Source organism: Panulirus ornatus, chromosome 62 (genome assembly GCF_036320965.1).
Source record: "Panulirus ornatus isolate Po-2019 chromosome 62, ASM3632096v1, whole genome shotgun sequence".
Classification (NCBI taxonomy): Eukaryota; Metazoa; Arthropoda; class Malacostraca; order Decapoda; family Palinuridae; genus Panulirus; species Panulirus ornatus.
Window position 1 is genome coordinate 4,962,672 of NC_092285.1, and position 14,928 is coordinate 4,977,599.

The 14,928-nt window shown below is 39.1% G+C and overlaps 1 protein-coding gene across 2 annotated transcripts in view; it reads right to left on the minus strand.

Moving 5' to 3' along the window:
- Positions 1-762: 762 nt before the first annotated feature.
- Positions 763-14,928, minus strand: part of LOC139745709 (uncharacterized) — a 509,563-nt gene continuing 495,397 nt past the window's right edge. For both annotated transcript variants that reach the window (XM_071656155.1, XM_071656154.1), the window contains one exon: positions 763-4,121. In XM_071656155.1, the coding sequence (XP_071512256.1) occupies positions 1,519-2,667 (1,149 nt within the window). In that variant the 5' untranslated portion in view covers positions 2,668-4,121 and the 3' untranslated portion in view covers positions 763-1,518. The remainder of the gene's footprint in view (positions 4,122-14,928) is intronic.

Here is a 14,928-nt window from a genome sequence, read left to right on the forward strand (position 1 = left end):
ATTCGTAATCCTCTCAAGTGTGAGGCAATGATAGTATGTATCCCCAAAAGGCATAATGTTTTGCCCCAACTCACACTGAATGATGATAACTTACCCAGATCAACTCTGCATTAGCCTGGAATGACCTTATCAACTATATAATCTCCACAGCAAACTGATGCATATTCATACTACACACAGCACATCAATTTGGCTTCAGCACAGATGCAATGTTCACTCTGTATGTTCAGTTCATAAAAACAACCCTGCAGTATGCAGCTCCTGTATGGCATCCAGATTAACCCAGCCACAACACTAACAACTGTAGTACATCTGAAAGAGGTGTTTTAGAATCATTTTAGGCTACCAATATGAAAGCTATGAAAGAGCATCGAGTATATCTAATAGGTCTCAGTTGCAGGCAAGACTTGAAGACTTAATGGCTCATTTTAGAAAGAAACTTTCTCAAGTCTAACAACTACAAACATTTCTTGCCACATCATTTAGTATTACATCCATGGAAGAGTCATCAGGCAAGGAAGACAGTTTTTACAATCAGTCAGATGTAGAACATCTTGCTACAGTAACTCATGTATCCCATATTTGGTGTCTAAACTCAATGCTCTATCAGAAACATGATTTTATAATTCTCCTATTTCAGTCTTTTTATGACAATGCTTTATTTTGTAGTTCTAATAATTTTACTATATATTACCCATGTAACATAATATTGTAAACTAAGAATGTTATTCTACTATGAACAACTTTCCAGGTAAATAAAACTTCTATTATCATTACTGTCATTGTTATTATTATCATCATTATTATACTGACCGTTCTGAATCATCTGTCTCATTCTTGTATCTCCTCTGATGGTGCAACGAACCTGGGACCTGGGACATGTCATGTTTCATTTTTCCTTGTGATTATCAGAAATACTATATCATATGCATCACTGTGACCTTACTGTACTACCATACACATGTATATAAATATAGGAACATGTCACAAAGGCAACAGAAAATACAATACTAACATTGTAATGTAAATAGTACAGTGACAGTGTTTGTATTTGCTACAGAGTGGATATGGATAAGTTATATGCCTACTGCCCTAAAACTTCCTAGCTCATCATGCTCGTATATGGAGTACTGAAATGTTGTTTCATTCGTTTGTAAAAGTAATAGTAGTGGCTACTGGTAATGATCTGTTTTTCTTTGACCCAAATATGCCACAGTGCATTACTTCAAGTTTAAGCCTGCCACAGTGAATGGGTTACCATCACAATCACTCTAGATACAGAAATTGCATTCCCCAAAAATGAGCGAGGATCTGATTCATAAACCCACAATGATTTTACACAAACAATGAGAAATGATGGCACTGACAAAGATCTCCCTCATCATGTGCTGCATAAGTCACCGATGCTTGACTTTTAAATGAAGCACAGAATAGTTGAATTTGTTGCAGTCACCACGTTTGTACTAACTAATGGAAGGAAGACCTTTATTTTCAGCTGAGATATCATCTCTATGATGTTCACAGCTCCTCTTCAACAATCTCAACATCATCCATCTCGATCTTTACAGAATATTGTGGGACAATTCTGCACAGCTCTGAACAATTGTCAGTCTTGTATGCATTAAGTTCGGTGCCACCTTCCTGTTTCACTTTCTCAGGGTTGCAAAAGTTCTCTGTTGCTGAGTGAGACATCAAATGGTCCTCAGGGGCTTGTTGGCTGGTTATCATTTTGACACGCTGACATATATCATCGTATGAAGTGTGGCAAGTCTGACCATCCTCACAGCAAGTATCCCGACCAGAACTGTCATTAGTGGACAGCTTCTCTCCCTTGTAAAGTTTCATGTGCTTTTCCAAATCACTCTTAAGGGGAAAGGTGTTCTGACTCTTAGAACTTCCACGTGGCTTATTTCCTGAATGAACTGTGATGTGCCGCACTAAAGTACCCCTTTGGGAGAAGGTCTTTTGGCACTGTGAACATTCATATGGCTTCTCACCTGTATGAACAGCCATGTGCCTCACTAAATGACTCCTGCGGGCAAAGGTTCTTAAGCACTGTGAACATTCATAGGGCTTCACTCCTGTATGAATAGTCATATGCCTCTCTAAAAGACTCTTCTGAAAGAAGGTCTTTTGACACTGTGAACACTCATATGGTTTTTTTCCAGAATGAATAGCTCTGTGCCTCACTAAAAGACTCTTCTGTGAAAAGGTTTTTTGGCAATGTGGACATTCATATGGCTTTTCTCCAGTATGAATATTTATGTGTTGCACTAAATGAATTCTTTGGGAGAAGGTCTTCTGACACAGTGAACATTCAAATGGCTTTTCTCCTGTATGAGTAGTCATGTGCTGCACCAGATGACTCCTCTGGGAGAAGGTCTTTTGGCAAAGCAAGCATTCATGTGGCTTCTCTCCAGTATGAGTTGCCATGTGCCGCAATAAATTACTCTTCCGCGGGAAGGTCTTTTGGCACAGTGTGCATTCAAACTGTGTATCTTCATGGATTTTTATTTGCTTCCTAAGGTTACAATGTTGGATAAAATTTTTCTGGTATTGTGAAAACTTGGATTTCTCATCTGTATGTAAGAGCATATGTCTTTTCATAACAGAGTTGTTTACAAATGTTTTGGTGCACAGTGAGCATGCCACTCGTTTTCCTGCCATTATACAGGGGTTGCAAACTACAAATACTGCAGCCCACTAGTGCAACTTGTGACAACCTCACATGACCAGTAAGTGTACATCAGATGTGGGGTGAATGACCCCACTTGGTATGGTGAGAGAGATGTGCATGAAGAGGTGGCTGAGTGGAGCACTGGTGTTATCGCAACCTACTCCAAGTAACTAAGGTGCAACTGTAGCCAGACGAACGATTCTTAACTCCTGTGTAGTGTACTGTACAGCAGCTGGTCTCAGATCTGCCTTCCCAGGACGGTATATAAGTTCAGGACCCCTTACGCACTCCTCTTGCCTACTAAGTGAAAGAAAACACTGTTTTAAGCATACCAAAAACCCTGGCTTACATTCTGTACATTCATTTTGACTTGTTCCATAATCTCACTATCACAACTACAAATTTACTGGTTTTCTGCATGCACTCCTTACATACGTAACTGCTTGATTTCTGTTACTCAAACTGGTTTCGACCACCTTAAACAATAACTGGACTTCATTTGCATGTTAATTCTAACTTCAGTTGTGGGATATTTTCTACAAATAGTTAGTCCTAGAATCACTTTTTCGAATTGGAATAAATACTTACACATCAGACTCTCCATGCATTTGCCCATTCAGTTCATACAAGGGCTTTTGAAGGAGTGTTAACTTAGCACTAGCAGTGAGTCACAAATGACATATGATCATTAACTGTGTTAATCTGACTATCACATAGAGATGACTTCTGAGATATTGTAATAATAGCTAAATGTCTTTATACCATAAATTTATGAACAGTTTGATATTAGTAATGATCCTGTCATTAGAAAATGTCATCAATAAAAACTATGTTGTTGAATAAAGGGTTATCATAATGAATATTACATATTGTCCTTCATACTAACAGTATAATCTTTTTCTTAGGTCTTTTCATTTCTAAGCCACTCTCACCTCACTGTTGTCGTCTCTTTCATACTGCCTCTGTTATTACCCCTATGTACTCTAACGGTCATTGATATTTGAAAGTTGCTTTGACTATTTCTGCTGCTCAAGTCATCATAAATTTTCTTTACAGAAGCCCTTCACATGGATGATCATAACTTTATAGAAGCTCCTTGTCGTGGATGATCATAACCTTATTGAAGTTCTCTTGTGGATGATCATAACTTTCTTGAAGTTCCTCCTTGTGGATGATCATAACTTTCTTGAAGTTCCTTCTTGCGGATAATCATAACTTCCTTGAAGTTCCTCTTGTGGATAATCATACTTTTATTGAAGCTCCTTCTTGAAGACAATCATAACTTCACTGTAGCTCCTTCTTCAGGATGATCATAACTCATTCATATTCTCGTCTGAAGACTCTTCAAAGAGCTTCAGTTTCATTCACATTTCATTCATTCGACAGCTTGTCACTCAGGTACTCTTGGAGGGGTAGATAAAATTTTTCTGCTGAGCACACACAGCTGCCAATAATGGGAAAGTAATCAGTATTATATGTTCAAGGTATTGCAGAGTAAACCCTTTCTACCAAGGGCTTCTAACAGGTAAAGATAAAGACATTTACATGAAACGATTACCTTTTACATAGATGAGATAGTCAGCATCATGCTAAAATTTTACTGTGTGAGAGCAAGATCATATAAAAGAGATGAGATCCCTGAAAACAGATAGAGTTGGTATATAATGATTAGATCCCAAATTACAGGTCTGATAAAAAATACAGGTAAGAGCCCATAAATCAAAGTCTAATTCTATACAGAAATGAGATCCTTAGGTCTAAGCGTTAATGCTACAAAATATCAAAATCTTTCAATTAGGAATTAAAGGAGTGCATAAGTCAGACCTTAAAATCAAGTCTTAAGATACATATAAATCAGAAATCTGAAGCACTGACTTTATATATGAACCAAACTAGTAATATCAGATGGGGTTTGTCAAGATCAGACCATAGACATTAAGAGTTTACATGTGTTATACATAATCAAACACATCTAGTGTCAGAAATAAACAGAAATCAAAACCTAAACATCATTCACTAAAGCTATGGAAAAATGAGATCCCTATGTTTATCTGTTAAGATACAGAGATATCACAACCTTAACATCTATATATTAACTACATGTGAAGGTCAGATCCTTCATAATGTATCAAATACATACAACCATACCTACACATCAAGTGCCAACTATATAACTAAAATCAAAACAAATAGCATTGACTGTTTATGATATACATGTATAATTCAAATCTTTATCATCATTGTAAATAATAAAGATAATAAGAGCTGACAATGTACACAGATTTGACCAGTGATATGGGTTTTTCTTGAGACCAATACATACATAATTTAGAACACTTGTCATTTGAGCCATGGCAAACTTTGGAATTTTCTATTTTGAGGGGTTAATTGAGGTAACATACATGGATAATATAACATGTGAAATAAATAAATTCCCTACATTATGATGGGGTTAAGTTCCTGTAAAACTTCTCAGATTATGAAACATCGTTAAACAAGCCAATGTACTATGGGGGTCATGTTCTTGACCACTAATGTTTCACACCTAACTCTTCAAGTACTATATATCCTGTATATATAATAATCTGGCCTAAGAGCTATTTGCCACAGACACTTCTGTTAATTTCAAAGATATTCAAAGAAATGTTACCAGAAAATATGGTGACTGGCGTGAGGTGGTGGTGGTGGTGGTTGACTTAGCTATATCCATAAATTTCTCAGCAGTATCAAACCCAATCACTTCTCATTTTCCATCAGATGTAACAGCTTTTTATATCTCATTCTCCAGAGTACCATCATTGAGGATATCAAATTTTTTTTCATGCAAATACAAAAAGGATTCCGAAGAAAATAAATATACAAAATGCTAAAAGAAATAAAGGTCATATATAGGTAGAGGGGAAAGAGTTCTACCTCTATATTCCCTGTGTTGTAGAAGGCGACTAAAAGGGGAAGAAGCGGGGCTGCGGGACATGTAAAACATCTGAGGTAAAATATCCCTGGAGATAGGGGAGAAAGAATACTTCCCACGCATTCCTCACGTGTCGTAGAAGGCGACTAAAGGGGACGGGAGCGGGGGGCTGGAAACCCTCCCCTCCTTGTGTTATAACTTTCTAAAGGGGAAATAGAAGGAGTCACGCGGGGAGTGCTCATCCTCCTCGAAGGCTCAGATTGGGGTGTCTAAATGTGTGTGGATGTAACCAAGATGAGAAAAAATGGAGAGATAGGTAGTATGTTTGAGGAAAGGAACCTGGATGTTTAGGCTCTGAGTGAAACAAAGCTCAAGGGTAAACGGGAAGAGTGGTTTGGAAATGTCTTGGGAGTAAAGTTAGGGGTTAGTGAGAGGACAAGAGCAAGGGAAGGAGTACCACTACTCCTGAAACAGGAGTGGTGGGAGTATGTGATAGAATGTAAGAAAGTAAATTCTAGATTGATATGGGCAAAACTGAAAGTGGATGGAGAGAGATGGGTGATTATTGGTGCATATGCACCTGGGCATGAGAAGAAAGATCATGAGAGGCAAGTGTTTTGGGAGCAGCTGAAAGAGTGTGTTAGTGGTTTTGATGCACGAGACCGGGTTATAGTGATGGGTGATCTGGATGCAAAGGTGAGTAAAGTGGCAGTTGAGGGAATAATTGGTATACATGGGGTGTTCAGTTTTGTAAATGAAAATGGTGAAGAGCTTGTAGATTTATGTGCTGAAAAAACACTGGTGATTGGGAATACCTGGTTTAAAAAGAGATATACATAAGTATACGTATGTAAGTAGGAGAGATGGCCAGAGAGCGTTATTGGATTACGTGTTAATTGATAGGCACATGAAAGAGAGACTTTTGGATGTTAATGTGCTGAGAGGTGCAACTGGAGGGATGTCTGATCATTATCTTGTGGAGGTGAAGGTGAAGATTTGTAGAGGTTTTCAGAAAAGAAGAGAGAATGTTGGGGTGAAGAGAGTGGTGAGAGTAAGTGAGCTTGGGAAGGAGAACTATGTGAGGAAGTACCAGGAGAGACTGAGTACAGAACGGAAAAAGGTGAGAACAAAAGGACTTAAGGGGAGTGGGGTTGGAATGGGATGTATTTAGGGAAGCAGTGATGGCTTGTGCAAGAGATGCTTGTGGCATCAGAAGCGTGGGAAGTGGGCAGATTAGAAAGGGTAGTGAGTGGTGGGATGAAGAAGTAAGATTATTAGTGAAAGAGAAGAGAGAGAGGCATTTGGACGATTTTTGCAAGGAAATAATGCAAATGACTGGGAGATATATAAGAGAAAGAGGCAGGAGGTCAAGAGAAAGGTGCAAGAGGTGAAAAAGAGGGCAAATGAGAGTTGGAGTGAGAGAGCATCATTAAATCTAAGGGAGAATAAAAAGATGTTTTGGAAGGAGGTAAATAAAGTGCGTAAGACAAGGTAACAAATGGGAACTTCAGTGAAGGGGGCTAATGGGGATGTGATAACAAGTAGTGGTGATGTGAGAAGGAGATGGAGTGAGTATTTTGAAGGTTTGTTGAATGTGTTTGATGATAGAGTGGCAGATATAGGGTGTTTTGGTCAAGGTAGTGCACAAAGTGTGAGGATTAGGGAGAATGAATTGGTAAACAGAGAAGGGGTAGTAAAAGCTTTGCGGAAGATCAAAGCCGGCAAGGCAGTGGGTTTGGATGGTATTGCAGTGGAATTCATTAAAAAAGGGAGTGATTGTATTGTTGACTGGTTGGTAAGGTTATGTAATGTATATTTAATGTATGTATGACTCAGGGTGAGGTGCCTAAGGATTGGTGGTATGCTTGCATAGTGCCACTGTACAAAGGCAAAGGGGATAAAGGTGAGTGCTCAAATCACAGAGGTATAAGTTTGTTGAGTATTCCTGGGAAAGTATATGGGAGGGTATTGATTGATAAGGTGAAGGCATGTACAAAGCATCAGATTGGGGAAGAGCAGTGTGGTTTCAGAAGTGGTAGAGGATGTGTGGATCAGGTGTTTGCTTTGAAGAATGTATGAGAGAAATACTTAGAAAAGCAAATGGATTTGTATGTAGCATTTATGGGTCTGGAGAAGGCATATGATAGAGTTGATAGAGATGCCCTGTGGAAGGTACTAAAAATATATGGTGTGGGAGGCAAGTTGTTAGAAGCAGTGAAAAGTTTTTATCGAGGATGAAAGGCATGTGTATGTGAAGGAAGAGAGGAAAGGGAATGTTGGTTTGTGGCAGGGGTGTGTGATATCTCCATGGTTGTTCAATTTGTTTATGGATGGGGTTGTTAGGGAGGTGAATGCAAAAGTTTTGGAAAGTGGGGCAAGTATGCAGTCTGTTGTGGACGAGAGAGCTTGGGAAGTGAGTCAGTTGTTGTTCACTGATGATACAGTGCTGGTGGCTGATTAGGGTGAGAAACTGCAGAAGCTTGTGACTGAGTTTGGTAAAGGGTGTGAAAGAAGAAAGCTGAGAGTAAATGTGAATAAGAGCAAAGTTATTAGGTACAGGAGGGTTGAGGGACAAGTCAATTGGGAGGTAAGTTTGAATGGAGAAAAGCTGGAGGAAGTGAAGTTTTTTTTAGATATCTGGGAGTGGATTTGGCAGCGGATGGAAGCGGAAGTGAATCATAGGGTGGGGAAGGGGGTGAAAGTTCTGGGAGCATTGAAGAATGTGTGGAAGTCGAGAACATTATCTCAGAAAGCAAAAATGGGTATGTTTGAAGGAATAGAGGTTCCAACAATGTTATATGGTTTCAAGGTGTGGGCTATCAATAGAGTTGTGCGTAGGAGGGTGGATGTGCTGGAAATGAGATGTTTGTGGACAATATGTGGTGTGAGGTGGTTTGATTGGGTAAGTAATAATAGGGTAAGAGAGATGTGTGGTAATAAAAAGTGTGGTTGAGAGAGCAGAAGAGGGTGTTTTGAAATGGTTTGGTCACATGGAGAGAATGAGCGAGGAAAGATTGACCAAGAGGATATATGGGTCAGAGGTGGAGGGAACGAGGAGAAGTGGTAGACCAAATTGGAGGCGGAAAGATGGAGTGAAAATGCTTTTGAGTGATCGGGGCCTAAACATGCAGGAGGGTGAAAGGCGTGCAAGAAATAGAGTGAATTGGAACGATGTGGTATATCGGGGTCGACGTGCTGTCAATGGATTGAACCAGGGCATGTGAAACTTCTGGGGTAAACCATGGGAAGTTCTGTGGGGCCTGGATGTGGAAAGGGAGCTGTGGTTTTGGTGCATTATACATGACAGCTAGAGACTAAGTGTGAACGAATGTGGCCTTTGTTGTCTTTTCTTAGTGCTACCTCACGCACATGCGAGGGGAGGGGGTTGTTATTTCATGTAAGGCGGGGTGTCGATGAGATTGAATAAAGGCAGACAGTATGAATTATGTACATGTGCATATATGTATATGTCTGTGTGTCTATATATATATATATATATGTATACGTTGAGATGTATAGGTATGTATATTTGAGTGTGTGGACATGTATGTATATACATGTGTATGTGGGTGGGTTGGGCCATTCTTTCGTCTGTTTCCTTGCGCTACCTCGCTAACGCGGGAGACAGCGACAAAGAAAAATAAGTAAAATTCACTATGAGTGGACAGGCCATTTCTTCATCTGTTTCCTGGCACTAACTCGTTGAGACAAGAAACAGCGATCAAGTATAATAAAAATATGTCATGTGTAATGCATCAAAACCACACCTCCCTTTATGCATCTAGCCCCCACAGACCTTTCCATAGGTTCATCCCAGACATTTCACATTCTCTGGTTCAATCCACTGACAGCACACCACACCATTACAGTTCACTCTATTCCATGCATGCCTTTCATCCTCCTCCATGTTTAGGCTCCAGTTGCTTAAAATCTTTTTTCCTTCATCCTTCCACCTCCAATTTGATCTCCCGCTTCTCTCTGTTCCCTCCTTCTCTGACACATATATCCTCTTTGTCAACCTTTCCTCATTCCTTCTCTCCATATGTCCAAACTATTTCAACATACCCTCTTTTATTCTCTCAATCACACTCTTTTATTTCCACACATCTCTCTTACCTTTCATTGCTTACTCGATCAAACCACCTCACACCACATATTACCCTCAAACATATAATTTCCAACACATCCACCCTCCTCCGTTGAAACTACTATTTCTTCAAACATGCCCATTTTTGCTCTCCCAGATGTCATTCTCTCCTACACATTCTTCATCGCTAAAAGAACCTTCATCCCCACCCTGTGACTCACTTCTGCTTTTGCTGCTAAGTCCACTCCCAGATATCTAAAACTCTTCACTTCTTCTAACTCTTCTCCATTCAAATTTACTTCCCAATCAACTTGTCCCTCAACCCTAATGAACCTTATAACCTTGCTCTTATTCACATCTTTTATCAAGTTTCTCCTTTTGTACACTTTTTCAAAGTCAGCCATCAACTTCTGCAGTTTCTCACTTGAATCAGCTACCAGAACTGTATCATCGTCGAACTGCAACTGACTCACTTCCCAGGCCCTCTCATCCCCAACAGACCGCATACTTGCCCCTCTCTCCAAAAATCTTGCATTTACCTCCCTAACCACCCTATCCATAAACAAAATTATAGAGCCATGGGGACATCATACACCTCTGCTGCAGACCGACCTTCACTGGGAACCAGTCACTCTCCTCTCTCCCTACTTACATCCTTTTTAAAAACTTTTCACTGCTTCTAACTGCTTACCTCCCACATCATACAATGATAAGACCTTCTACAAAGCATCTCTATCAACCCTATCATATGCTACATACAAATCCATCAGTTTTTCTCTTTATTTCTCACACACATTCTTCAAAGCAAACACCTGATCCACACATCCTCTACCACTTATGAAACCACACTGCTCCTCTCTAATCTGATGCTCTGTACATGCCTTCTTCCTCTCAATCAATACCCTTCCATATAATTTCCCAGGAATACTTAACAAACTTATGCCTCTGTAGTTTGAACGCTCACCTTTATCCTCTTTGCCTTTGTACACTAGCACTATGCATGCATTCTGCCAATCCTCAGGCACTTCACCATGATCCATACATACACTGAATATTCTTTAACAACCAATCAACAACACAGTCACCCCATTTCTTAATAAATTCTACTGCAATACTGAGCTTCAGTTGCTGTGAATGGATAAAAGGATGTCCTATATGCTTAAAAATGCTGAAGGGAATAGTCAGAACATAACTATTATTAATCTTGATGATTACAAAAATTGTGTGAATAATTAAGAAAGTGTTATACAAAAGAAAATGTTATATCATAATAGATTAGCCTGCATGACACTTAACCAAGTGAGCCTTATGTACATCTCTACAATGAATTTGCTGAACATTTTCTGTAAAGAACAAGTGATGAATGTAGACCTTGAAGCCCTGAATACATGAATTATAAGAATGTACCTGGCACACCCTCCTGATTTAGAAATGGGTAATAATATAAGATAGAGACAGATGGCTTAATGGTGCCAGTAATCACACTTTCAAATTTTCTCCCTCCCAGTAATAAACGAGCTTCATTACATTTTCCAAATGTAGCTGTATATGCAGAATTTTGTCCTCTTTCCCCTATCAATCAGTGAGAAAATATGATATAACCTGTGAACAAGGAAGAATGTACTAAGAACCAGTTACAAACAAGGAATGCTGGTAAAGCATGAAAAGAATGGAAAAAGAACAAAAGATATGATGGAAATAATGGGTATACAAGCAGAAAAAAATGATACCAAAGATCCATGTAAATTAATGTAAATAGACTATACATGCCAAAAAAGAATGGATGAAAGAGGTATAGGATTTTCAATGATATACTGTAGTAACAAAAGTGATTCTGAAGATAATAAACATGAGACAAGACTAAATAAAGTGCTGTTTGAAAAGAATTCAAAGTCGCATGATGCCATGACTGGGCTTCTGTTATTATGAACTGACCAGATGTCAGCATGTCCTTAAAACTAATAAAGGAGAAGATAAGAACATAATCCTTCACAAACTTGATAAATAAATATAAGAGTGAATATGGAACAAGTGATAAACATGAAAAAAGAGAGTGCTACATCAAATAACAATAGGTTAATCAGCATGATACATAACCCTTGACAAGCCTTCCATAACCTGAACAGGCCCTAAAATAGATGACTGCCCAGGGCCCAGGCCAGACTACACTGGCTAATGAAGTTTAAAGTTTGAGTGTGAATGAATGATTTTATTAAATGTTTATGTTCTTAATGCTTCAATGCCAACATAGGGACAGACAGCTGCTTGTGATTTACACTAAACAGTATTAAATATAAAGGGGTATATAAAAAAATAAAGTGTATGACTTGTATGGCGATAGGAGAGAGTTGAAATTAACGCATAAAGCCCCAAATGAGTGGTTGGAGGAGGGAGTGCAGAGGATGACTCTTATCACTACTATGAAAGAAATATGTGCAAACGTAAAGGATATGCAAAAAAAGGTAAACTAGCATGGCTTGTATGACTATGAGATAGCCCTCAAGTTACATTGTAATTACTTCGGATGTGTTGATAAGGTTTAGGGAAGAGAGAAAGTCTTATAACCATAACCCACATCCACAAGATAATACTATCGTTATTTATGGTTCCTATTTACAAAACATCACATTCATTTATATATTCACACTTAATAATTACAAAAAGTAGTTTAATTTGTTTATGGATGGGGTTGTTAGGGAGGTGAATGCAAGAGTTTTGGAAAGAGGGGCAAGAATGAAGTCTGTGTTGTGGATGAGAGAGCTTGGGAAGTGAGTCAGTTGTTGTTCGCTGATGATACAGCGCTGGTGGCTGATTCATGTGAGAAACTGCAGAAGCTGGTGACTGAGTTTGGTAAAGTGTGTGAAAGAAGAAAGTTAAGAGTATATGTGAATAAGAGCAAGGTTATTAGGTACAGTAGGGTTGAGGGTCAAGTCAATTGGGAGGTAAGTTTGAATGGAGAAAAACTGGAGGAAGTAAAGTGTTTTAGATATCTGGGAGTGGATCTGGCAGCGGATGGAACCATGGAAGCGGAAGTGGATCATAGGGTGGGGGAGGGGGCGAAAATCCTGGGAGCCTTGAAGAATGTGTGGAAGTCGAGAACATTATCTTGGAAGCAAAAATGGGTATGTTTGAAGGAATAGTGGTTCCAACAATGTTGTATGGTTGCGAGGCGTGGGCTATGGATAGAGTTGTGCGCAGGAGGGTGGATGTGCTGGAAATGAGATGTTTGAGGACAATGTGTGGTGTGAGGTGGTTTGATCGAGTAAGTAATGTAAGGGTAAGAGAGATGTGTGGAAATAAAAAGAGCGTGGTTGAGAGAGCAGAAGAGGGTGTTTTGAAATGGTGTGGGCACATGGAGAAAATGAGTGAGGAAAGATTGACCAAGAGGATATATGTGTTGGAGGTGGAGGGAACGAGGAGAAGTGGGAGACCAAACTGGAGGTGGAAAGATGGAGTGAAAAAGATTTTGTGTGATTGGGGCCTGAACATGCAGGAGGGTGAAAGGAGGGCAAGGAATAGAGTGAATTGGATCGATGTGGTATACCGGGGTTGACGTGCTGTCAGTGGATTGAATCAGGGCATGTGAAGCGTCTGGGGTAAACCATGGAAAGTTGTGTGGAGCCTGGATGTGGAAAGGGAGCTGTGGTTTCGGGCATTATTGCGTGACAGCTGGAGACTGAGTGTAAACGAATGGGGGGCCTTCATTGTCTTTTCCTAGTGCTACCTCGCACACATGAGGGGGGAGGGGGATGGTATTCCATGTGTGGTGAGGTGGTGAAGGGAATGAATAGGGGCAGACAGTGTGAATTGTGTGCATGGGTATATATGTATGTGTCTGTGTGTGTATATATATGTGTACATTGAGATGTATAGGTATGTATATTTGCGGGTGTGGGCGTGTGTGTGAGTATACTGTGTATGGGGGTGGGTTGTGCCATTTCTTTCGTCTGTTTCCTTGCGCTACCTCTCAAATGCAGGAGACAGCAACAAGGCAAAAATATAAATAATTACAAAAAGTACTGCTCAAAAGATGACTCCTGGCACCTGTCACTAAAGTATTCATGTGATTCATTCATGGTGTCTAATAGGTACAAAAAAATCCAGAAAATTATGAAAAGTGAAAACCTGAAGGTGCAGAAGCTGCCTGATCTTGGATGTTCGACTGTACACAAATAATTGTTTAAATATATTCAAATTTTGCAGTGAAAGGGTTAAGAAATGCTAAGTCACATTAAGTTCCTTTTTTGATTACAATTTTCCTTTTTTTTCTGTGGTTGTAGATAAGAAACAAAATACCATGCCAAGATAATTAATCTAACCTAACCTAAGGCAGTAAAATGTTCTTTAACCCTTTCATTATGGGCCCTAAACTTTCATCCATTTTGCATTTTGCTACAGGTCCAAATGTTTTTCTAACCATGATATCTAAACTTAGCACCTTTAAGACTACATCAGTTACACTGGAATTAGAAAAGTAACTTACCAGAAGTAAAGAGCCTTATCCATATAAAAGAAAATGAAGGGTTTAAGGACTCAAATACCCTTTAGACGTCATATGGAGAACTATAACATTGCACTGATGCAATAGGGGAGTAAGCTTCAGTAGAGAAGGGTTCATATGAAAACTTCAATTGAAAATTTCATCAGTTTCATGCATCACAGATATCTATAGGACTAAGTACTCACACAAAAATACAAATTCAACCCTCTTAAGATCAAAGTTGTATTCCTGGAAAGAGCAACTCTCACACAAACAACTTGAGCAAATCCATTTTTCTTATAAGACCCAAGTATAATGGCAGGTTATGTTCCTTGGGATCTTACTAGGAAATGTTTTCTATAATAAAAGATAAAATATGTTGATATATGATACAATATAATACATGTACATGTTATGTTATTCTCATCTAAAGTACAATTCATCTAATATGGAACACTTATGACACATGGTCATGAATCTTGCTTACATATGTGGGATGATGTGGATGGCTGAGAGATAGATAAGACAAAGGAAGGGGAGGGATAGTCCGCAAATGAAACTGGAAATGAACTTTCAGGTATTGAGTCTTGTGGCTTTTCTTGCTGCTTTTATTTTGATTTTGAAACATTTATCTATACAGTTGGACTTACTGTTTAATGGCAACAGCCATCAGCCTTGTCACTAGGGAACTGCAGTCTCTCCAAGGTAGCCAGTGCTCCTTAAATTAGGCAAGAAGGAAAACTTGACAGTCCTTTTGTAGTAAATGCTCACAA